Source organism: Cyprinodon tularosa, unplaced genomic scaffold (genome assembly GCF_016077235.1).
Source record: "Cyprinodon tularosa strain WSP-4 unplaced genomic scaffold, ASM1607723v1 ctg134, whole genome shotgun sequence".
Classification (NCBI taxonomy): domain Eukaryota; kingdom Metazoa; phylum Chordata; class Actinopteri; order Cyprinodontiformes; family Cyprinodontidae; genus Cyprinodon; species Cyprinodon tularosa.
The window spans coordinates 1,628,650-1,653,291 of NW_024038158.1; the positions used below are offsets into that span (position 1 = coordinate 1,628,650).

General features: G+C 38.1%; 1 protein-coding gene across 1 annotated transcript in view; it reads right to left on the bottom strand.

Annotated features, from left to right (window-relative positions):
* The window catches only part of ints6 (integrator complex subunit 6), a 39,972-nt gene extending 15,606 nt beyond the window's left edge, over positions 1-24,366 (bottom strand). Inside the window, exons 1-8 of the mRNA XM_038277756.1 lie at positions 23,905-24,366; positions 23,638-23,715; positions 21,207-21,356; positions 13,552-13,641; positions 11,531-11,714; positions 5,439-5,564; positions 5,029-5,180; positions 726-878 (exon numbers count right to left, since the gene is read on the bottom strand). Coding sequence (XP_038133684.1) covers positions 726-878; positions 5,029-5,180; positions 5,439-5,564; positions 11,531-11,714; positions 13,552-13,641; positions 21,207-21,356; positions 23,638-23,715; positions 23,905-24,015 — 1,044 coding nt within the window. The 5' untranslated portion in view covers positions 24,016-24,366. The remainder of the gene's footprint in view (positions 1-725; positions 879-5,028; positions 5,181-5,438; positions 5,565-11,530; positions 11,715-13,551; positions 13,642-21,206; positions 21,357-23,637; positions 23,716-23,904) is intronic.
* Positions 24,367-24,642: the final 276 nt, after the last annotated feature.

Below are 24,642 nucleotides of genomic sequence, written 5' to 3' on the forward strand. Positions count from 1 at the left end.
CGCCACATTTTTCAGATGTTAACTTGTACAAAACTGTGCTAATTCTTTTTTTATCCATGAGAAAATTAAGCAAGATTTTGTGTGTATTTTTATGCAATTAGCTTCAATGACACGTTTAGTCTTTAAGAGTATTATTTTGCAGTACAAACAACTTGCAAGTTGAAACAACTCTGCAGAATCCTTGTATTGTTTGGCAAAACTTTCTCACCGATCACAGTGAACTCCTCCCCTGTTTTCCTTAGGGAATCTATTCTTGTTGACAGTTTGATACACAAATGGCAGAAAATCACAGCAGAAAGCACACTAAGCTTAGATTAACAGGTTGGACCTTCGTTCATTTTAGTGTCCTGGTCCAGCTGGACCGCTCGCCTGCATTTATCCACAGTTTTGGTACAAGTCTTGGTACTGGCGAAACAAACAGCAGCAGCCTTCAGAAAACACTCGCAACCAAAGAGCAGTTTCTTCGTCACAAACCAACTATGTGGAGTCTGGGCAGAGTCTGCTTATCAGGATTTGCTTTAAAGTTTTGACCCACACACAATAAAATAAAAATAAAAATCAGAAACTAACGATTTATCTTATAGTCAAGAAAGAGAATGAGAGCAAATTGAAACCACTGTTTTCATGAATGAAATCAAAGATTCACAGAAATTTATGAGCTTGGTTAGAAAGAGATAAAACTGAACTTTCCCCTCAGAGTTTCCTCCTTTTTTTCTGAGACGTACCTGCCAGCAGGTGTGTGGGGATTTCCTCTCCAGAATGTACTGCGTGAGCGGCGAAGGCTCCAGCTCATACTTGTCGAAGGGCACCTTGTCTATAACCATAGGTTCTGCGTCCACACAGGAGAAGCGTACGTGGGGGTGGGCTGAGCGGGGCGGCTGTGGTTGGATCATAGAGAACACCTCATTATTATCAATACAGTCTAACATTCCTCCTTTTTAAGTAATAATTAGTCTAAAGTTCTATCAAAGATAAAATTAATGATAGAACATTTTTACAATATCATTTAAAATGTCATATTATGCAATTAATGATGCACATATTTTTATTCATTGTTTTCCTGCAGAGGTGTTCAAGTTTTATTCACAATCACAGACTTTTATATATATAATCTAATTTGAATTCTTCTAACAGATCAACACAAAATAGTCCCTAACTGTGATGGGTGGAAGATGGTGCTTTATTCTATATTTATCAACATTAAAAAACTAAATAATTTGATTATGTAGGATCAGTGCCTAATCAAACTACAGATTGATCGATATAGTTTTATTATGATTATCATGACATCTAGCCTGACAGATTCCCGATGCTTGAAGTTTTTTTTCTCCTCCATGTATATTATAAAATCCCACAATGAGAGACAGTGGGATCCATTGGCAGATATGTTGGCGTTGGCCGATTCATCGGTGCATTTAGCAGCCAAACCTTGAGGTCAGTCGAAGCACAATGCACAGCACTCTCTCCATTTCTGCTAATGTTTGATTTGTTTAGAAATTTTTATCTTCTTGCTTAAATTAAACGTTTAGTAACATTTTCAATCATTGTGTCATTTTTATCATGTAAATGGCAGAAGGAAAAGCAAATAAAACTGAAAAAAGAAAAACTATCGGTCGATAGAACTTTACCAAATCAAACCCTTACTAACAGGTGGAGCAGCAATGCATGGCTACTGAATGCTCTAATGAACGGATGGACACGTGTCTGGACTGGCCCAGAACATTGACCAGCCATGTCACCATCTATCTTTGAATTTAACCATTTTAGAAACATATTTCACTGCTAATAAAGCTGCAGGTTTTTAAGAGCTTTCCTCAATTACCTTTGAACATCTAGAGATTGAAATATTTTGTCAATCTTTCCATTTCATTCAAATAAAGAGGCAGGATAGCTTTTACTGAGTGCAGTGCATCCATAAGTTAAAATTAATTCAATTCAGTTTATTTCTATAGCGCCAATTCACAACACATGTCATCTCAAGGAACTTTACAGTTCAACCAGATCATCCAGTCAAATTGATTCAAAGTTTTCTATCTAAGAAAAACCAGTTGATTGCATCGACTCATTGAATCGAAGGCAATCCCTCACACTAAGCATGCTTGTAGCGACAGTGGAGAGGAAAAACTCCCTTTTAGCAGGAAGAAACCTCCAGCAGAACCAGGCTCAGTGTGAGCGGCCATCTGCAGAGGCCGACTTGGGTTCAAAATTACAGATGGAATGTTAATAAATGAATTATTTCTTCTAGCCAACTGATCTTAGTGATCGACAAATGATTATTTGATGAAAGGCCAAATTCTTTAAAACCTGAGTGTTCTCTTTAAGAAGAGGATATTTTCATAACAAGAAGGGCTAAATATGTTTTTACAATATGAAGAATAAAAAATAAATAATACCACAGCATTAAAAAAATAAGATATAAAAAAAAACAGGAACCTATTATGTAACAGAAAAAAAATATGAATATAATTTGTGAAACTAGGGCTGCAACTAATGATTATTTGGGAATTTGATTAATCTTTCGATTATTTTTTCGATTACTGATCAGACAATGAAATTTCTTTTTGTTTTACACTTGTGTAAACAAAATGCCAAATAAAATTTTAAAGTCTAAGATAGCCAAAGGTTCCTTAAAGATTTTTTATGAAAATAAACCAGATGAAACACACATTTTTAACTTCAAGAGTTCTGGATAGAGCATATTGACAGACGAAAAGATTTTTTTTTATCTTAAATACAAAATGTTTATATATATTTTTTTTACAATCTTGGTATAATTGCTGCTGTAAGCGGGTTGCTCTGTAAGCTAAAGGCACGTGTAACAACTCTATACACCAGTTAGCGTTAAATCAATTACCGTATTTTCACGACCATAAGGCGCACCGTACTAAAAGGCGCAGTCTCAGTTATGTGTCCCATTTCTGTATTTAACACACACATAAGGCGCACCGGACTATAGGGCGCGTTTTTTATATACAGGTACATGTCCTCTACTACCTTTAAATACCTCTACTGCGTATTTAAAAATACAGCGGGGGCAAAACTGAGTATGTTTGTGCTTTATTCATGTATTTATAACAAAGTATTAATCAAACCTGGGAGCTGGCCGTGAGACAGACACATCGCAGATGACAGAGCGCTGTGATCACTCCTAAATTAACTTAAAATCCTGAAACCTGCCGACGGAATATGTTCGCTTTTATGGGTGCCTGCAGTTTAAATTATTTAGATGAAAAACACCTGCCATCCACCGCGTGAACCCGGAGGCTGCCCAGCCTAGAGGCTGCTGATGAAAGGATTTCTCCTGTCGGCGCACCGCTGGTATGTGGGGGTCTGAGCGCCTCCGACAGAAATAGATAATCTGGATGAACTGACTGCAATTATTAAGTTTTCAGGTGGACTTTCTCACTTAAAAACATATTAAAACTACTTTATTCCCACTGATCACAGCAAATATAGCTGCAAGATTTAGATTATTTAGATGAAAAAACACCTGCCAGCCACCGCGGTGAAGAGGAAACCCGGCCCAGAGGCTGCTGTTGAATTAAGTTTTCAGGTAGAAAAATAGAGCGGGAGCAAAACTGAGTATGATTGTGCTTTATTCATGTATTTATTACAAAGTATTAATCAAACCCATCAAAGTCATCATCCTCTGTTTCTGAATTAAACAGCTGCGCTAAATCAGACATGCCAATTTCCCCTTCTTCGCTGTCAGAGTCACTTTCCGTGCAGCGCGGCTCCTCAGAAATAATGCCGGCTTTTGCAAAAGCTTGAACAATAGAGCCAGCAGACACATTAATCCAAGCATCTACAATCCATCCGCTAACGGTGGCGTAACTTGCCCGGCGCTGCCTTCCACTTATCCTGAAACTGTGGTCTCCGTCTGTCATCCATCGCTCCCACGCCGCTCGCAGCCTTACTTTGAACGGCCGCTTCACACTGATGTCGAGCGGTTGAAGCTCCTTTGTCAGACCCCCGGGATAACGGCGAGCACAGTATCCATTTGATTCACCTTTTTTTCCACATCGGCTGTGAGATGGGCACGCAGCGATGGTGATGCGTGGAAAAAAAACCCTGGTCTCCTCACATACACCTCCCTCAGCTACGCTTTCATCATCTCCTCATCCATCCAGCCCTTTTCATTTGCGTTAATATCATATGTCATCAGAGCGCTGTGTCTGTCTCGCTGTCAGCTCCCAGATCAGCTTCTCTGATTGGTTGATGCGGCGCGTCCAGCAGCAAAACTTCAATTTTTCCATCTCAAGCAGCAGCAGCGCCTGCTGCTCAAAACGCGCTGCAGGACCTTTTGCTGCACCTATACGCGCATCAACCATTGACTTTGCATGTAAACTCGCTGCTTCTGCTGCACCTGCTGGGTCCGGTTCACACCGATGTCGAGCGGTTGAACAGCGAGCACAGCGTTAATTTGTTTCCCCATGTTTTTCACATCAGCTGTGAGATGGGCACGCATGGAGTCACAGATTAACAGCGATGGTGATGAGTGGAAAAAAAAACACCTGGTCTCCTTACATTCAGCCACTCTTTCATCATCTCCTCAATGAGGTGGTCTCAAAAGTCGCAGTTACAACACACATAGGGCGCACCGCACCAAAGGGCGCACTGCACATTTTGAGGGGAAAAAAAGACGTTTAAGTGCGCCTTATAGTCGTGAAAATACGGTACTATATTAGCTGACGATTATTTCAATAATCGATAAATAAAGATTAATCCAATTAATTGTTTAAGCTTTATGTAAAACACTTATGATTTCCTGTTTACTATCCTTACCAGACAGGGCATGTCGCTCTGACCTACTGTCAGACCATTTATCACTTCGTTTCAGTGAGGTGGAAGCCAGCTGCGATATACAACCCTCTGTTTTTAGTGTAATCCAGCATTTAACATTACAACACTAAAAGAAATTCCATTTAAACTAATGTGGTCAATCAATCGTCAATTAATAATGAAACGATTATCTGTTTACATTAACATATCAAAGTCAAATTTTTTTTCTTTATAAAGATCTCTTACTAGTGTTGGAGAGTTCTGGTCGGGCCAGAAGGCCTCAGGGATGGGCCAGTGACCAATGGGGACGCCGGTTTTAGGGTTGGGTCGGACGTAGATCAGCTTGTGACAGCAATGCCAAGGCTGTGGACCGGACTTCAACCCCTCAGCTGGAGCATCTGCCAACAAACATTAGGGAAAGGCTTATTTATCAGCAAAATGTTTGTTTTTTCTGCAAAATCAGTCAACTAAAAGGCTTTAATATCCACGTTAGAGTTTAAAGATGAAGGCTTGATGCATATAAATATAAATCTAAGCAGCTTGATAAGCAGCACACTGAGGGCGAACTCAGAGAGGATTAAAAAGATAAAGAGGGAGAAAGTTTATCAAGCAGACGCAGCGCAGTGATGTCACAGAAGTGGCTGCCAGAAATGTACCTTCTAGTGGAGGAGGGTCGGGTCCAGTCTTTTCAAAGTTTATCACCACCCCGCTTTGGATTTTCTGCACAAGAGACTCCAAACACTGATTCAACATGCGCTGAGAGAACACACTGTAGGAACGCCCTGCAACACACAAGCGACCACAATTAGTATCTACTTCCTGATCATTTTAAAAGACAATAAAGAGTGTCAACAAAGAGCAGTTAAAGAAACATATTTTAGAACATTTTAAATTTGATTTTCAAGCTATAATAACTTTTACAAGTTGTTTTTTTTTCTAGCTGCTGGTGAACTCAAACGTAACGTTAATTGTGAAACTAATTCTGAACACTCGAAATGAAGGTGATAAAAAATTTGTGTGTGTTGATTTTTACCAAACCCCAGTCATCTTAAAAATAATTAAAATAATTATAATAATTAAAAGTAAGTAAGTAAATAACACCCTGGCAGACACAGCAAGAATCAGACCTTTGAGTTTTATCTAAACAAAAGCTGAAAAAAGAAAAAAAGAGAGATATGAAAACAATGAAACATCAACATTTAAAGCTAAATTTCTGTCCATGTTAAAAATGTTGGTTGTGACAGTATAATTACAAAGTTACAACAATAAAAAAAGGTCATTGGAAGCTCAATCGGAGCAGATAGTCGGACTAACAGCCAGCCGGTATCTCCTCGTTCTACCTTGTTAGCATTTTAAAAACAAGAAAAGGTGTAATATTTTATGCAGTAGGCATGCTTACTTCAATTCAATTGAGTTTATTTATACATCTCCAATTCACAACACGTGTCATCTGATGCTCTATCCAGAAGCTAAAGTTAAAGTTTTCTATCTAAGGAAAACCAGTTGAGTTCATCAACACATTGACTAATGTAATCCCTCACACTAAGCATGCTTGTAGCGACAGTGGAGAGGAAAAACTCCCTTTTAACAGGGAGAAACCTCCAGCAGAACTAATGTTTACTTAATTAAACTCTTGATTTCTTTCTTTAATGTTGATTAATCAGTGTTATTAAATTCACAGCAGTAGGAATAAGTTGTTTTGATGTTTAGGTCAACGCTTTCAAATCTTGGGAACTTCTCACCAGTTCAATGGAAAAAGTCACTTTGGGTTCCCAACATTTTATCTACATCACTAATCAAAGGAATGTTTGTTTAAAACAAATAAAAACCTGATCTTATCCTTTGGAAATGTGCGCTCAGTGTCATAAATGATTTAGTAATAATTAACTAATTCTTCTGATTACAACTAAAGGCCACCTGAGCAAAGCACTGTGTAGAAAAATGTAAAGCAGAATTAAATCCAGAAGAAAAAGACTGAAGAACAGCTTCTTCCTCAAAGCTGGGGAGGCAGCTATCCTCCCTGTAGTCACAAATTCTCACATGTATATACTAGGGTTGAAAAAATTGTTTCTACTTTGAAAAGTACCGATACTATAACTCTGTATCCAGATACAACACTAATGTGGCATGATATCAATCAGAAAACAACTGTTTGAACATTTTTACCATCGCTAATTTTAGTTTATTTCATATTAAAAGAAAAATAACTCAAACTATCTTAAAATATAAGGAAGTGTTACATCTGAGTCATTTATCTTGCATTTATTCGCACATTTATGTAAAAGAGTCTGATTGTGTTGAGAAAGCACGTTCAACCTAACATTGAAAAAGGTTCCTTTTTCACTTTAATTACATTTTTATGCCTTTAATTATTCTGTAGTGTTTATCTCCATGATAAAACGGTATCAAGTATTTAATATTTTCCTCTGCATCGCTATAAAATTTTGAATTTCAGTATTTTGATAACTCTTCTGTCTACATATTTTAGTTTATAAATTCTTCAGGTGTATTGATTTTTCCGACGTATAATCTGTGCCCTCTATTCGGTTCTGTTGCAGTTTAATAAAGACAAAGATTCTTGGTTTTTATTAACTTAGATATTATAAATAGGGGTTGGCGACCATTATTAAGGAAAAAGCTCTGACGCATTGTTCGGTTAACCTGCAGCTTCTGCAACCCGTCTAGTTTGAAGAACCTGGTTTTTAATCCTAACATTTAAATGTGTTTCAGTTTTTACATTTGCATTAACTGGAGCTCAAGAAAGGCTTCAAGTAGTCTTAACTAATCAGCTGTAGCACCAATTACATCACAGAGCCATAATTGAGACAAGCTGTTAAAAAATACACTGAGTTCAGTTTGATCAAAGTCAGCCTCCTCATCAATTAAAGCCTCCCACTTCACCTCCAGTGACCCACCAGTGCACCCGATCACTTCTCCATTCAATAGGCCGTGGCTTTGTGTCAGCAGTAATGGACAGGCAGCATGTACAGTCGCCCGCCGTGGCTCACAATGGAGCCGTGTCATGTTCTGCATTCAGCCCCGCGACTGTCACACAGAGCGCTGTACCCCATTCTCTCTCTCTGTGCATGTGTTCATCTTAAACCTGCCACCAGCATGGTTCTGGTGTGTTCCTCCTGCCAGCTGGAGGAACAAGTCCGCCTCTATGAGCGCAGCTGCTATGTAGACAGCTGGGGTTGTGGTTTATTCTGCAAGCAGAAGGAGTTTCCAGCTGAAAACCGTTTTGACAGGACCTGCGAGTCAGGTTTGAGCCAGGTAGAGGAACATCTTAAATCACCAGTTCCATAAATCTACCACTTCCCTACACCCACGTCAGTTTGAGTTGCTTCAGATAATAAAGAAGGAGAAAGATTGAAGCAGCATTAAAATCCATCTGGTTAAGACAGCCGTGCGGGGTATTTAGAGGAAATCAAGGGATCTCCCTGACTGGAAGTCCTTTTTTCCTCCAGCATCAAAAAAGCTAAACACTAAACATTACCCTTTCCTTGTATCACGCTGATAGATGATTCATCTGTTGTGCGGCAGAATGTGTTTAACAAACAGCTATTTTGATGTACTGTTATAAATACTTGGAGCCTGTCCCAGCGTGTTCCACCAGGCTCTGCTGTGCAGCTTAGGATCGCTACGACAAGCTGAGGAAGGCATTATATAAAAACACACTCTGGCAATTCAGCAACAGTAACTACAAACAAAACGCTTTCATTCCTGATTTTATGTTCTTTCCAGATCTATCCTGAGAGCACTGGAAAAACGATCTAGAAAAAAGCAATCATTTCTTAAATTAAGTGTATTTATCCTTAATTTGAGTAGGTAAATGAGATAGTTTGCCAACGGAATGAGTATTTCTACTCTTATAATAAGATTAGATAACATACAGTTGAAATAAGAGAATGCAAATGTTGGAAAATGTCTCTTTCATCTCCTCAATCCAAGAACAAATGCACTTATTTTAAGAAAAAACTACTTATCTAGATTACAATTTTTTCCAGTGAGGCTTCCTCCCAGTTGAGTTTTAAACCCGAATTCTAAACGAAGACAAAAAACCTGAAAATATTTAGTGTTTCCAAATGCTTTTCCTATAAAGATTCCAAGTTTTCTCATAGAATTTCATATCAATATTTTGATGGCTTATGGTTTATTTTTATACACTGAACTCACCAGGTGGAGCCTGTAGATATTCTGGGTTTATAAGAAACAGACGTATGGCTGGATGAACAGATACTGTTATTATTGAATAGATAGATCAGGAAAAAGAGCCTTACAAAAGATTTCAGAGCTTCGGAATATTTTTATACATAAAAAAAGAGGAACAATGTTATGATATCTGCCCTTTCTAAAAACAACAACTCTGTCCGTGAACTCTATACATCCCAAAGATGGCAGTTTTTATTAGGGACGATATATATATATATATATATATATATATATATATATATATATATTATTAGGCACGATATAATCGGCCCTCTATCGGTATCGGCCTTAAAACTGAATATTGGACATCGGCCACCCCACCGATATTTAACCCGATATTTGATCAGCTTCTGAGTTTCTAAAGTCTAAAAAAAAATAAAAAAAAATAATACTTCTTCTTCCTCAAAAACTTCTTTTTTACCGACTTAAAAACTTCTAAAGACGAGGGAAAAATATTGATACATTAAAATATCACAATATCTTCATATGCTGATATATTGCCATTTAAAAACACCATATCAATCTCTTTTACTAATGAAATATTGCTATATCGTTATGCTACGAAATCCCCCGAAAATTCACGAAATGTTGCCATATTTTTATATGTTGATATATTGACGCGGTATCGATCTATTTTACTAACAAAATCTCACAAGAATTTGCAAAATATCACGAGATTTTGAAAGTAAAATAGATCGATACCGCGTTTTTTAAAAATCAATTTGATATCAGCATATGAAAATATATTTGAGTATATTATTTTTCAAAGTGTCAGAAATGGATAACAAAACTAAGCTATTTTCAATGACTACGTATTTTTGTCCAGCTTAAATATCGGTATCGGTTATCGGCTACACAAGTTTTAAAATATCGGCATATCGGATATCGGCCAAAATCCCAATATCGTGCATCCCTAGTTTTTATACGTTTTTAAAATGCTATCATCATTCTTTAATTCTTTGATTAATTTGGATTCCGTTCCATAATTATGGTTTCGAACCTTAGTTTTAAAAAAAAAGATCTCTTACTTTCAGGTTTTAGTGACTTTCTCTTTTTTTTTTTTAAGTTGCATAAATGTCAATTTTTTATGCATTTAAAATACTAAACATTTTTAATAACTTACGCTGAATAAAAGTGGGTTAGAAAGATCTATGGCTTTTATTCAGTGCCCTTCTTTGTAATATGAATAAAGACTGTGTACGGGTTTTACATGTTGATCCCTAAACCTGCACAAAATAAGTGTGGCATGATCACAAAGTGAGTAATGCTGAGTGATTTGGAAAGAATTTGACTCTATGCAACACACCTATGTCGTTTCCATTTCTTTTGGTATAATTTAAATTTGATTTCCAACCGAGATCCTTGGCAACGATAACTTTAAGACATGTTGCTTTTTTAAATGTTACTAATTTCATCCCATCTATTTTGATTTCTTTGGGACAAAATGGCTTTCCAGTTTTTTTTTTTTTTTATTTATAAAAACCTGAATGGTTTGGCATACATCCGTATTCGGCCCCATTAAGAGTCAATTATTCCTCTCAAATATCATTTAACATGATGCTACCAACATTATTAAAGTGCTGGTTTTACTGGTCAGTTTAGGTGTTATGTTGGTTAGTTTAGGGGCATAAAAGTAAGGAGAACAAAATTAAAGTATAGATAATTTTTTTTATAAAATAATCAAAAACCAGGCCTCATTTTCCCTCAGTCTTACACAGGGTTTATACACGAATGAGTGACTCTAATTTAATGCTTTTAAATGCTCTTAGAAATTATTTTAATGCCATCAATAAGTACCAGTCGACAGGCTGCAGCCATGTCCCAAATTCCTCGTTTTCCAGCAACTTTTGTTGAAATTTGCATTTTCCCCATTCTCTAGATTTTTCTCCGCCTCGAGCTTCTCTTCCAAACATAAGGCTTTACGATCAACCGGAAGCAGTTCTGTGCATATATAATCACAATATATCTGACGAAATTGTTCTTATACATTTTTTTTTATTATTAAAGCATTTTAAATGCGAAAATTATCACATTTAATGATTTTTGGTGCCAATTAAGGCCTTAATTTAAAAAAATTATAATTTAATGACTTTTAATGACCGGCGGAAACCCTGTTACAGTCACACCCAAATTATATTTTAGATCAATTAACTCCTATTAAATGCATTGAGGTTTGTGGTTTTAACGACAGAATGGGGGAAAAAAACCTCAGAGATGAGAGAACACTGAAAGGCACTGCAGTGACCGATGAGTTTAACTTCTAAATAAGGGACAGGAGGTGAAGTAAGGATAGTCTTCCCTTCTTTAGAAACCTCCAAAAACTTTTCAGTGACATAAATATTGGACTCTATAATAACTAATAATACTTTTTTAACTTTTTCCTCCTGTTACTTTAAGGCCATTGGGTGGATTTATTGTCGTCTCTTGTTTCTCAACCACCATCGCTGATGACAACTACAGACAGAATGTAAATTTAGTGGCTAGATCCATTTACTGGGTGTGGCAGGTTTAGGTAATGAACTAAAACTTCACCAACCTCCGGTGACCTCACACATGGGTGTGATTGGGGACTCGTCGGGCGGGACGCCGCCGAGCGGTTCGGGCTCTACGGAGGTGTTGCCAGGGATACGCAACACCAGGGCAAACAGGCGCTGGTCCCAACGAAAGGGCTCCTTGGTGAGCTCGCTTCCTGGCAGCGGCGTGGTCAGAGGCAGATGGAGCTGGACGGTGGAGGACATGGGAAAACATTGATGGATCAGAAACAGAAAAGATTCCCCTTCGCCTTTTAAAGACATTTCTGCTTGGTAACGACTCTGGGGGACAGATTTGAAAATAAACGTAAAGCAAACAATGAAGGCACTTTCCTAGCTGATGAAATAAGAGAAAATTAAAACACAGGTCAGATCATCTGCCGCCAAAACTACAACTATTAGCATAAACAACAAAGATGGTAAACGACGACTACACTTCATTGTTGACATAAACCTAAAACAGTTCTCAATTAAACTACAACAGTAACCATTAACAGAAGATGACACAAAGAATACAATATTTAATCAATGTCAATTCAATACTTTCAATTAAACCTTAAATAACTGGTATTCTCGTCCTACAGACAGTGGACAATAATGGCAGAGTTAGCCATCATTATCATTCAGTGTGTAGGTTCTGATCAGGATAAAAAACTCTGTAATAATCTATAACAATCACTCATTCCTGTTTCTAAGTTCATCGTGTCATTTTACCAGCCTGTCACCTTGACAATTAAGTTTATCACTCTTGTTCCCATAAAGGTAAATAGTCACATTATAGTCTGATGCCAAAAAAAACTAAATCCAGTGTATTATGATGAAATAAGGCTTTATGCTCCAGGCGTCTGTCCTGACAGTCTTTGTGTCGTCCTTTTTGAGCCTAAATTGAACCACAGCAACAGCGCAATGAGCTGATATAAACAGCACTGCCACCTACTGGCAGTACTGCTAAACTACCAGAAGTTTCACACTCACTCGCCTCCACAGCTGCGGCTTATTGATCAGTTGTACATATACTCAATAACGTAATCTCGGTCACATGATCTTACGGTAGATATACACAGAAAGGCTAGATTTACTTAGCCTGATAAACCAGAGTAAATGTGAGATTAAATGTGTAATTTAGTCTGGCCTCGATGAATGAGACATCGGAAGATAGTAGATGAGAACAACCCGTTGTTTTCAAACCGCTGACTGTGCCTATTGGCCAACGCACTGACCAATGAGCGCAACTAACTGTTGCGCAGTATGCGGAAAGCTGGTGGGGGAGTGTAAACAAACAGCATGTCTGTAAAACAGTGATTCCAAAGCTGAGTCAAACGAGAACTGTTCAATAATTCCTTGTGTTTTCTCCAGCGTTGTGCAGATTTGTCGCCACACCCTCAAAACCCCGACCACTTTGCATCCAGAAATTCAAAACAAACTCTGCGTTGTGATTGGCCTGCCAGTTCCAGGGCCTGGGGCATTGATCGAGGCTAGACCAAACTCACAGGTAAAATGATTTTGGCCTCTGGCTGGTGGGGCTAGTTTACTAGGCTAATATTTACTAGCAAATTGAGCAAAATCAAAGCTTAAAAGAGAAAAATAAATACCACACCAGCAGGACACAAGGTCATTAAAGCATATGCAACCAGTTACTAGCATATACATTTAGTCTTTAACCCTAAACCACTACACTATTATTCAAAGTTTGAAAAGCTGATATCTCTTATTCTCAACAGAAATAGGATTAAAGCTAAATATTTAAATATTTCATCTTGTAAAATATGAAAGTGCATGACGAAAAAGGTTGGTCAAAGCTTTATTGGAGTTATATTTATCATTAATAAACGTTGGACAGATGTTTTTATTTTAAACCAAAGAGGTTCATATATGCTTTCATATGATCTCAGGAACTTTGAAGAGTGATTCTGATGACCATTTAAAACACAGATCAAAGACAGATTTACAGGCTTTATCCATCAGCCCAGACGCTATGCTAATTTTCAGCATTAAGACTCCCAGAGGCTGATTAAAGATGACTGACCTCGTCTTGCACGCCGCTGCTGCCGGTCAATTTGTTGCCATCGGTGATTGCAATTATGATGGCAGGTTCAAGAAAGAAAGGATTCCTTCCCTGTAATGAGAAATTTATTCAACATGAATAGATGCAGGGAAATCATTAAAATAAGCAGCATGATCTTACATCTGCTGTACCTTGCAGAGGCATTCATACCCTTTTGATGTTTTATTGCAATCACATACCTTTGAATTTTACATGATGCACAAGCACAAAACAAGCAAAACTATAAAATGAAAGCAAATATTTTAGGATTTTGTCCAACAATGTGTTAAATATGAGGATCCTTTGTTTAGATTCATAAATATATATGAGTTAGATCGACCTCGTCAGAGTCCACATTGAAATTTGCAAGAATTAAAAACTGTTGTTGATGAATGCTTGGCATCATCTCCGACTGGCTTTGAGCAGTTTTTCAAAACTGCAAACATTATCCTAGAATAAGAAATAAAAAATCAGCCTCCAAGCTGATAGAGACATGCCCCCAAAGACCCACAGCTGGAACTTGAATCAAATGCTCTACAACGAAGCCCGTCTATGTATTATATTAGGTATGCTTTAAAACATCCATAACTATGCCTGATCTGGCAAAAAATACAATAAAGTATTTGAAAAAATGTGAAAAAAAATTAATGAGTTTTAAATATTTTTGAAATCCTCTGCAGGTTACATCATATAATTCATTAGTAGCTGCATTGAAGTGAATTGAGAGACCATCAAATAAAATTCAAAGGGAGAATCGGCGCAGAATAACATATATACGTATGTATTTAGGTACATCTCCCTTATAAGCTTCCTCTATCCTCCAAATGACAAGTGTATGAAACATCTCTTCTGCAAGATCCCAGAATATTTCCTGACATCAGCACTCCGCATGGAGAATGAAACTGGAGCAGGACTGCATTTATCACCGTGCATCAGCCTTACGGGATCTCCACTGGGGCCGTGAAATAACTCAGTGAGTTAACGGCGTAAAACCTCAATGCAGTGTGACAGGTTCTGTCAGCAAACAGCCAGCATGCCGAAGCTTTGCTTCACAAAGGCCGTCCTGTACCGGCGGGGGTTATTAATGGAAGCCGACCCGCTCGGACTGGACTCTACCTGTGGGCCGTGTTCTCTGCTGAATGATGGATCTGTCCATATGACCCAGAGCAAACAGAGCACAAGATTACCAAAAATTCTGCCCTACTGGAGGTATCCGTGACAACCAAGTCATTTCTCCCCCCCTCTTCTCCTCCGTCCTTCAAATCCTTTTATAAGGGGAACTTTCTTGGCATGCTAATGAGTCAGCGACGCGGCTAAATGGGAAGATGATTTTCTGATTCCGATTGTGCAACATCTGCTCTCTCAGCTTTAATAGCTGAGCCCCCCCATTTAAATAATAATGGGCCTTAGAATCAGAACAGGTCAGAAGCTGGAGTTCCCCTTCTGGTTTCAGTACCTATTATGCAAAACAACAAAGTTTTGTTACTGAAATGTTAATTGTAATCTATCAGAAATAGATATGTTTTTAAAGAAAGCAGATTTTAGTCTGTTACAGATTAAAATTTAGGCGTCCTAATCCAGTCTCAGCTCTTTCACGCCGTCCCTTTCTTCCTCTCTTTGATTGGTCCCCAGGAAACTGATCAGGATTACCCGCAGACCTTCTCCCGCTTTACCTCCCGAACCCCTCGTCTTCTCCCAGGGGGAAATGTCATCCCAGATGCCTGGCAACCTGGAGGACTCTTTGTTACCGCAGACAGAAACACTCTGGAGCAATATTAACTTTCCAGCAGGCTTAGTCTCCTTCGTTACAGTCTTCTGGTGCTTGAGGCACATCTTACACCTCAGGGAGTCGATGAACATTCAGATAAAACATAAAAAACGGGCAGAGAAAGATGAGTTCTACCACGCAGAAGGAGCTTTATACACAAGCCGACACATGAATTTAGTCATGCTGTGATTTACAGCTGCTCGGGGTTGAAGAACAGAAATAATGGAGTCAGAGCGCTGATGCAACATGTCAGGTTTTAGTCCTAAAAAGAAAAAGATTCTCAGAATTCAGACAGTTAAAGTCTGCTCTTGTGAAAATGATAGATGAGCCATTTACAGTCGCTTGCACCTCCTTAATGCCGACTTCACAGGGATTTTTCTTTTTCATACTTCTTTTAAGGTTAATTTGATAAGAAAAAGCAAAACAAAGAAGGTATAACCCCCCATACATAACATAAAAAGTACACATTGCTTTTAAAACAACAAAAAAATGTTAACCTGATTTTATACGGTTCCCCCTAAACACTAGTCTGCAAAAGTGACCTCATTAGGAAAGTCTGTTAACTGTGCAACATAGATAGAGTGGTTCTATAAAGGCTTTTATGGGTTAGTTAGAGGATAGAGACAAAGGGAACAATGAAGACCAGCGGACACAGCAGAGTGGTGATCCTAACCGGGCTAAATGGAGGGATTTGGATCCATTTGTAAAAATGGTCCTATTGTTAAAAAAAAAAAAAATCCTGTCTGACGCATCACGTAAAATCCAGATAAAATAATCTTAACTGTGACATTAAAACCCAACAAAATACGTTAATTCAAGGTCTCTTGTGAGGCGATACCTTGCAATAAATATATGAACTATGTATTCAGATCTGAAACCTTTTACTTTAGTCTCACTCTCCTGTAATCACATTATGGCTGAAACAAATAGATTAGTGAAATAATGAACTAATCTAGTCATCGATTAATCATTAATTGGGAGCTTAGAGACGCTAAAACACCCCTAGCCGACAGAGTGATCCACTGTGAGCAGTAATTATACCAAAACTGTGAAAAAATATATAAATGTTTTTCATTTTTGATTAAAAAAAATAAGAACTTTTTCTTCTGGCAAAATGCTTTATCCAGAACTCAAAGTGGAAAAGTTTAATTTCACCGGGTTTAATTCTACATAAAATCTTTAAGGAACCCCTCGCTATCCAATTATCAATCTTTTAATTAATTGATTATCAAAATAGGCATCAGTTGCAGCCCTAAATCACATATTCTGTTCATTAGTTTTTGTTTTTACCAACAAAAGGTCACCGATTTGAAAAGAAGTCCTGCACAGTTACATCTACCAATGCAATAAATAAATAAATACGGGATAAAATAATAAAGATGTAAAACCATGATTCTTTGTTGATAATATTAAAAATCCACCTGTTTTATTGTGACTATAACGAGTGACTTGAAGCCAGCAAACTGCATAATTATCAAAAAGTAAACAATGGTGAATGATTTACCTTTTAAAATTATAAATAGGACTGTTTTAAGTAGGTATGAGGGCAATAACACAATCCTAACAAGTGGCTTCTATTCTAAAGAAAACAATAATAAGCTAATACGTAATAAGCGTGGTGGAAATGAGCCATCTGTTCAGCAGCCAACCTCTTTAAGTAGCAAAAACGTATTCTTATTAAACCATAATTACAGTCACAGCAAACAGTGGTTAGAAACAAAGGTCAGGGTTAGTGCGTTCTGGACCCGTCTGCTGTGACCTCTGCTGGCGTTCCCTGGCATGCGTCCTCACAGCCTCTGCCAGAATGTTATTCACACTCCTGCGGAGCGTTTCACGCTCGTTTACGTACACCGCATGTATGAATTACACCTAGCAGAGGGGCGACTCCAGTCATTACAAAGGAAATGTTTAAGATCCATTCCCTGCACTTTATCTCCTTAAAGGAAAACAGATGTTGAAATGCTGCATTGATGCCAAGAGCCCAAATTTATAGGATGGAATTTCATACGAAGCTAGCAGAGACTGAAAACCGATTCTGGGGTTTTAAAAGGATGACGATAAAATGGAATATGGGGAGGTGTTGCATTTCCTGCAACCTGCTTTATTGTTCTTCTCTCTAATGAAGCCATCAAAGATGAGGCAATGATCCTTTTGTGTAAAACTGGACCACGGGTTTCCCAATGAAACCTTGACATGCGTTCAAGGTAATCTGAAATAAAAGCAGCCATCTATAACTGTAAACACAATGTCTCACCTTCTATTTATACCCCCCTCCCCTCCTTTCTCAGTGCTTTAAGGGACTACAGCTGATCCATGAAGGATGATGCTAGTTGGCACCAATAGTTTGGCGCTCAGGCTGCAGATTACTTCCAGATTTCGCTGCCTTCTATGAGACTTTTTCCAGGAACCTGGAAATGTTTGCTCATTTCAGCCATCATTCTTATTTCTGCTTGAGGTGTGGAGCTTTTCTTTCTGTACGGCTAGTGTTGATTTTTTTATAAACTGGTTAATCTCCTTCTATCGCCCATGCTTAACCAGAAAAATTAACCACTGAATGGAAGAAGTCTGATATATTTTTACAGCATTGAGCATCAAATTATCACCTGAGTCCAAATGTGCTATATTAAAATTGGATTTCACTGTAATGGCTGAGCCCTAATTAGCATTGTTTGGAAATTATTTCTATATAATTGGATAAGATTCTGGCCCAGTTATCCTCTAAAGTACATCCAGATTATATATCTTGTGTAGAAATCGACTGAAATGAAAGATGCTGATTTTTCTTGCTGCATCAGGGCTTAAAGAGGGAAAAAAAGAAACTACTTAAACCCCTCTGGCTGAGCAATTCTCTGAATTCAGCTACTTGGAAAAAAAAGAACAGAAAAATAAAAATCACCACTCAGTACTCGGCCATGAGCCATAAATACTTGAACATGGGTTAAAAACTGACTTTTTAATTAGAATAAATCTGATTTTAGTTTCAGCCAAATGTAAAACAGCTGCTGTAACAGAAACGGTTCCAGGCAGAGATTTTTTTAAGCACTCATCGGGGGCATAAATGTCGGTTATCTGGGGCTTTTATTTGGAGCATTTCAAAAGTTATTTTCTCAGCAAAGAAAATAAAGAACACATATCAGGTGCACAACTCCAATGTTGACCTATATTAACAAGTTTGCGTGTACACCCCCCGGTTTATATGTAGATAAATGTTTCTATCAAGCTGCATTGTGACTTTTCTTTCAGCTAAAAATCATGTTTCAGGATATTTTACTGCTCTACCTGAATACATCAATTGGATTCTTTTAAATTCTTTAAATAAAACCAGTTTAGGTGCTTGTTTTTCTTCACAATTCAACCCACTGTTTCGAGTATAGCAGCACCACTATGGCAGAAAGGGACTGAAATGGTTTTTAGTTTGAAAAAAGCAAACACATACCATGGCACCTTTAAAAGTTTCCCTATTATTATATCCAAACAGCTTTATCCTTCCATTCTGAGACCATTAAGCGAGGACTAAAACACCTCGTGTCATATACATGGATGGCTGCAAACTTTATATGTTGTGTAAATTTTAAAGCAGGTTATGATAAAGTTAATGATTCCTGATTCCTTCTTTTTTGACAAACAGCCTTTAATCTAAAGGGGCCCATTTGGATCAGACGGCTGAAAGCTAAACTTACGGTAAGTTTACCTTCCATCAGGACAAATACGCATAAATAGATTTAGAAAGTAAAAATCAGCCTAACATTCTGCTTTCTACTAAGATTAAAATGTTTCCACTTTCTAGAAGACAGGTCATTTTTTTTAAGAAGTCTACCGTTTCTCATGAAAATAATTCAATCAAAAGCAATATGTCCTATTACATGTGTATAATTTATCAAAATTTTATATATTTAAAAAGAAAAATCTATAAACCTTGTTTTAAAACCAGAATTTCTTTGTTGTAGAGTTATTCCACCGTAAAAAATTAAACATTTAAATGATTAGGAGTTAAATACAGGTGCTGGTCATAAAATTAGAATATCATGAAAAAGTAGATTGATTTCAGTAATTCCATTTAAAAAGTGAAACTTGTATATTATATTCATACATTACATACAAACTCATATATTTCAGATGTTTATTTTGTTTAATTTTGATGATTACAAATGACAACAAATGAAAATCTCAAATTCATCATATCAGAAAATTAGAATATTGTGAAAAGGTTCAAAATTGATGGCCCCTGGTGCCACACTCTAATCAGCTAATTAACTCAAACCACCTGCAAAAGCCTTTAAATGGTCTTTCAGTCTAGTTCTATAGGCTACACAATCATGGGGAAGACTGCTGACTTGACAGTTGTCCAAAAGACGACCATCGACACCTTGCACAAGGAGGGCAAGACACAAAAGGTCATCGCTAAAGAGGCTGGCTGTTCACAGAGCTCAGTGTCCAAGCACATTAATAGAGAGGCGAAGGGAAGGAAAAGATGTGGTCGAAAAAAGTGTACAAGCAAGAGAGATAACCGCACCCTGGAGAGGATTGTGAAACAAAACCCCTTCAAAAATGTGGGGGAGATTCACAAAGAGTGGACTGCAGCTGGAGTGAGTGCTTCAAGAACCACCACACACAGACGTATGAAAGACATGGGTTTCTGCTGTCGCATTCCTTGTGTCAAGCCACTCTTGAACCACAGACAGCGTCAGAAGCGTCTTGCCTGGGCTAAAGAGAAACAGGACTGGACTGCTGGTGAGTGGTCCAAAGTCATGTTCTCTGATGAAAGTAAATTTTGCATTTCCTTTGGAAATCAAGGTCCCAGAGTCTGGAGGAAAAGAAGAGAGGCACTTCATCCACGTTGCTTGAAGTCCAGTGTAAAGTTTCCACAGTCAGTGATGGTTTGGGGTGCCATGTCATCTGCTGGTGTTGGTCCATTGTGTTTTCTGAGGTCCAGGGTCAACGCAGCCACATACCAGGAAGTTTTAGAGCACTTCATGCTTCCTGCAGCTGACCAACTTTTTGGAGATGCAGATTTCATTTTCCAACAGGACTTGGCACCTGCACACAGTGCCGAAGCTACCAGTACCTGGTTGAAGGACCATGGTATCCCTGTTCTTAATTGGCCAGCAAACTCTCCTGACCTTAACCCCATAGAAAATCTATGGGGTATTGTGAAGAAGAAGATGCAATACACCAGACCCAACAATTCAGAAGAGCTAAAAGCCACTATTAGAGCAACCTGGGCTATCATAACACCTGAGCAGTGCCACAGACTGATCGACTCCATGCCACGCCGCATTGCTGCAGTAATACAGGCCAAAGGAGGCCCAACTAAATACTGAGTGCTGTACATGCTCATACTTTTCATGTTCATACTTTTCAGTTGGCCAACATTTCTATAAATCCTTTGTTTTTATTGGTCTTCAGTAATATTCTAATTTTCTGATATGATGAATTTGAGATTTTCATTTGTTGTCATTTGTAATCATCAAAATTAAACAAAATAAACATCTGAAATATATGAGTTTGTATGTAATGTATGAATATAATATACAAGTTTCACTTTTTAAATGGAATTACTGAAATCAATCTACTTTTTCATGATATTCTAATTTTATGACCAGCACCTGTATGTATCTTATTGATGGGAAAGGAAATCATTATAGATGTATAAAAAAAAAAAAAAACGACTTCCCTTTTCCTGAAACTTGGTGGCTTTCATGTTTATTTGACTGTGAATGTGTGGCAGCAGAGGATGTGTGTTGATGCTTGTACTACCGGGGTGAGGATGTGGACTTAAGGGGGCGGAGCTGGTGACTGTTTTTCCTTTTTTTTAGGTGCACTTTGCATGAACGTTTGTTTCCTCTCTTCATCTTCAGAGACTACGTACCTGACCGTAGTTGTCTATCCCAGTGACTAATCTATTGAGATTTAGCAAATCAAAAGCAGTCCTCAAGGACTGGCCAAAAGTTGTTAGGCCGGTTGCTTGGAGGTTCCTCAGCTCTGTCATGAAAGTGGCATGGCTCTCCTTCCATCCAGCCTTAGGAGACAAAAAGCAAAACAATCATTAAAAACCATCCAAACTGAGCCATCACATGTCATCTAAATCAACTTTCTGGTTGTAAATGCTGCACATAACTCTGTAGTCCAACATCCTGTCAGATAAATATCATAAAAGGTGTTTCTGTGTGGATCAGAGAGGTAATAGTACATCTCTACACTATGGAACAATCATCTTAGTGTAGAATTTATGATTTATCAACATTGTTCACCTCAGCTAGGTAAGTTAAAAAATAGAGATTCAGTTTCTAAATGTATCTTTAAAAAAATGGCAGAAAGTAGGTTTGTTTCAGCCAACCTTTTACCTTAGACGGTCTACGCTGATATTACTTGTAAATACTCCCATTAACTTTTTGCAGATGTTGAAAGCTATTTACTACCGAGCTTATTAACTTATTACCCACCACTGGATAGTATAACCACTAATGGCCTCCAATGCTTCCAAAAACTGCACCGGGATATTTATTTTAAATTGAATAAAGACTTTAATACCCTCTGTATCTAACTTCCTATGTATTTCTTACAAAGGAAGCAACTGAAGTCAATAGACTTGTATTGCATTTGAATCAACTACCGATTCCAATGCCTGTTTAAAACAGATCTAACCATATCAACTTCCTGTTTTCATGCTATGCATTTGTTTTTAGCATTTTCCTTTCCTAAACCTGACCACTAAAACCTACTGCTGCTAATAAACTAGAGCACTTTCACTTTCTTTATGCATCTTTTCCCCCAGCTTTTATTATTGATTACACTGTCACAGGTACAGAGCAACGAATTTAACCATCCCATTCAGGAGCAGTGGGCGGGGAGCAGTGTGGGGTTATAGGTATTGCTCAGGTACCCAGAGTGGCAGTCCGTGGGAGTGGGGCTTGAACTCAGAACCTCGGGATTTCAAGCGCAATGCCCTAACCACTAGGCCGCTTTTCTTTGGAGGCCTCCAGTCTTCTTTGATTGCACCAGATGTCCACTCGAAACAGGTTTTCCTTCTTTGTTCAAAGGCAGTTGTTCCATTCCACTGTTACCACATACTTGCACAGAAAGGATTTCTGCAAATAGCTAAAAAAAAAAAACTGTCTAATATAATGAATAAGTCTGGCATTAAATTATTGAAATTATTAAAAATCATGTATTATGAAAAAAAAAAAAACTACCCACTATCTGTTAAAAAGTATGTTTACATTAGTTTGACAGCCTACGTAACAGGATTAGGGCCACTGAAAAACAAAACAAAACTGATTTTTAAATATATTTCAGCTTAATATGGGGAAAAAGTCAGAATTCTGACTTTTTTCCTCAGAATTCGGAATTTAATCTCAGAATTATGACTTTAATCTCAGAATTTTGAATCTTAATTTAGATGGACACCATGAAGGAAGAGATGTGGGAGAACCCAGCTTCACTGACAAAGATGTGAGTTGTCTGAGAGGGCCAGTAACACATTGGTGGAAAATGACAAAATTAGGCGACTTTTTACGTGGCAGAGGGGTGATTAAAACAAGAGAGCTAATTTAGTTTCTAAAACAGACATGGCTACGGCTTGATGCTAACATGTTTGTTAGCTTTCAGAATTCTGAGATTAAAGTCGGAATTCTGAAATTAAAGTCGGAATTCTGAGATTAAAGTCAAAATTTTGAAGTTAAAGTCAGAATTCTGAAATTAAAGTCGGAATTCTCAAATTAAAGTCGGAATTCTGAGATTAAAGTCAAAATTTTGAAGTTAAAGTCAGAATTCTGAAATTAAAGACGGAATTCTAAAATTAAAGACTGAATTCTGAAATTAAAGACGGAATTCTAAAATTAAAGACTTAATTTTGAAATTAAAGTCAGAATTCTGTCTTTTTCTTATATTATGCTGAAATAAAATTTAGAAATCAATTAACTTTCTTAATTTTTTCAGAGGCCCTAATCCTCTTCCATAGACAGCCCTATATCCATGTTTTGTCACTTTTAAATGATGTAGAAAATTACTACTTGAATCTAAACTGAAAAAAGTGATAATTTTCTGTAAACAACTAAAGTAGGCTTTGAGTGTATCACTCCTTCCTCTTCACTCCCCCTCTCATATATTAGCTCGCTGTATAAATAACACCCAGAGTTCCTTGCTGCTCAGACTGAAACAAAATGTCGGCCATGTTTTAAAAGGGGTATGAAAGCTCCTCCTGAAGATTTTCTCTACACGGCTGACACAGTGATCACAGCGTGGAGGAGCGGTGGGGAGGACAGATGTAAAGCTGGACATGACCCGAAAGCAAATTCTACCTTTATCCCGAACTGAGCGTCCTCAAAATTTACCAACATATACCGGTCCCCTCGGCTGGCCGGATCTCTCCCTCTGAGCTGTGGAAATAGTAGAAGAATTACGTTACGGTTAAATGAGAGATCAGCTCTGACAGGCGAGCTTTGCAACAGTACAATGACGATCTGAACTGCGATTTTTTTTTTCTTCCCCCCCCCCCCCCCCCCCCCCCCCCCCCCCCCTTTGCTCGGGATCTCCCGATATATGAATGTGTCCCGTGGTTACAGTACCTTCATAAAAGTCTCAACAGCGCCTTTTGCTATGTCCAGATAGGTAGTGCCCAGATGGGTGCGCTGGTTCATTGAAGCGGACGTGTCTATCAGAAAAAGTAAAACGGGCATTGTGGTGGTAATGACGCGTTCTGCATGGACTTGGTGTCAGTACAACCGGCCAAAACGCAAAAAAATCTTTTGTTCTCCTGCCGCCTGTCTCACCTCTCAGCTAGCTAGCTAGCTAGCTGGCTGGCTAACTGTCTGTCTCACACATTCTTTCAAAAAAAGTATAAGAATAGTGAGTGTAGAAGCCCATTCCGGGAAAACTAAGCCTAAAACCTGATACCCTTGGGGCAAGTTATTGATGCACGAGGGATTTTGATAATTATGCATATATTTTATAAATATTCCTAAGTTTCATAGTAACAAACTTTCCCTCTAAGTGAGTCCCTGCTTCTCCCTACACTGAATGCGCTGTAGCCCCTCCGTTGGTTTTAACTGAAGGTCCGTTCCTGGCTCCACCTCCTCAGCGCTCTTTTTTAGTCACATGGCATCATACTCGCTTCCCATTGGCTTTCGGTAGCCGCTCATTAACATATCCAAATAAGGCTAAAGCTTGGCCTCTCGTGCGCATGCTTGCCCCTGCTCGAGTGGTAGGAATGTGAAGAAAACATTCTTTTACTACCTTTTAATATTTAAGAGCAGTAGATTTACTGTGACCTAACCGACTGTTGATTTCGCCGCCATGGTTATTTG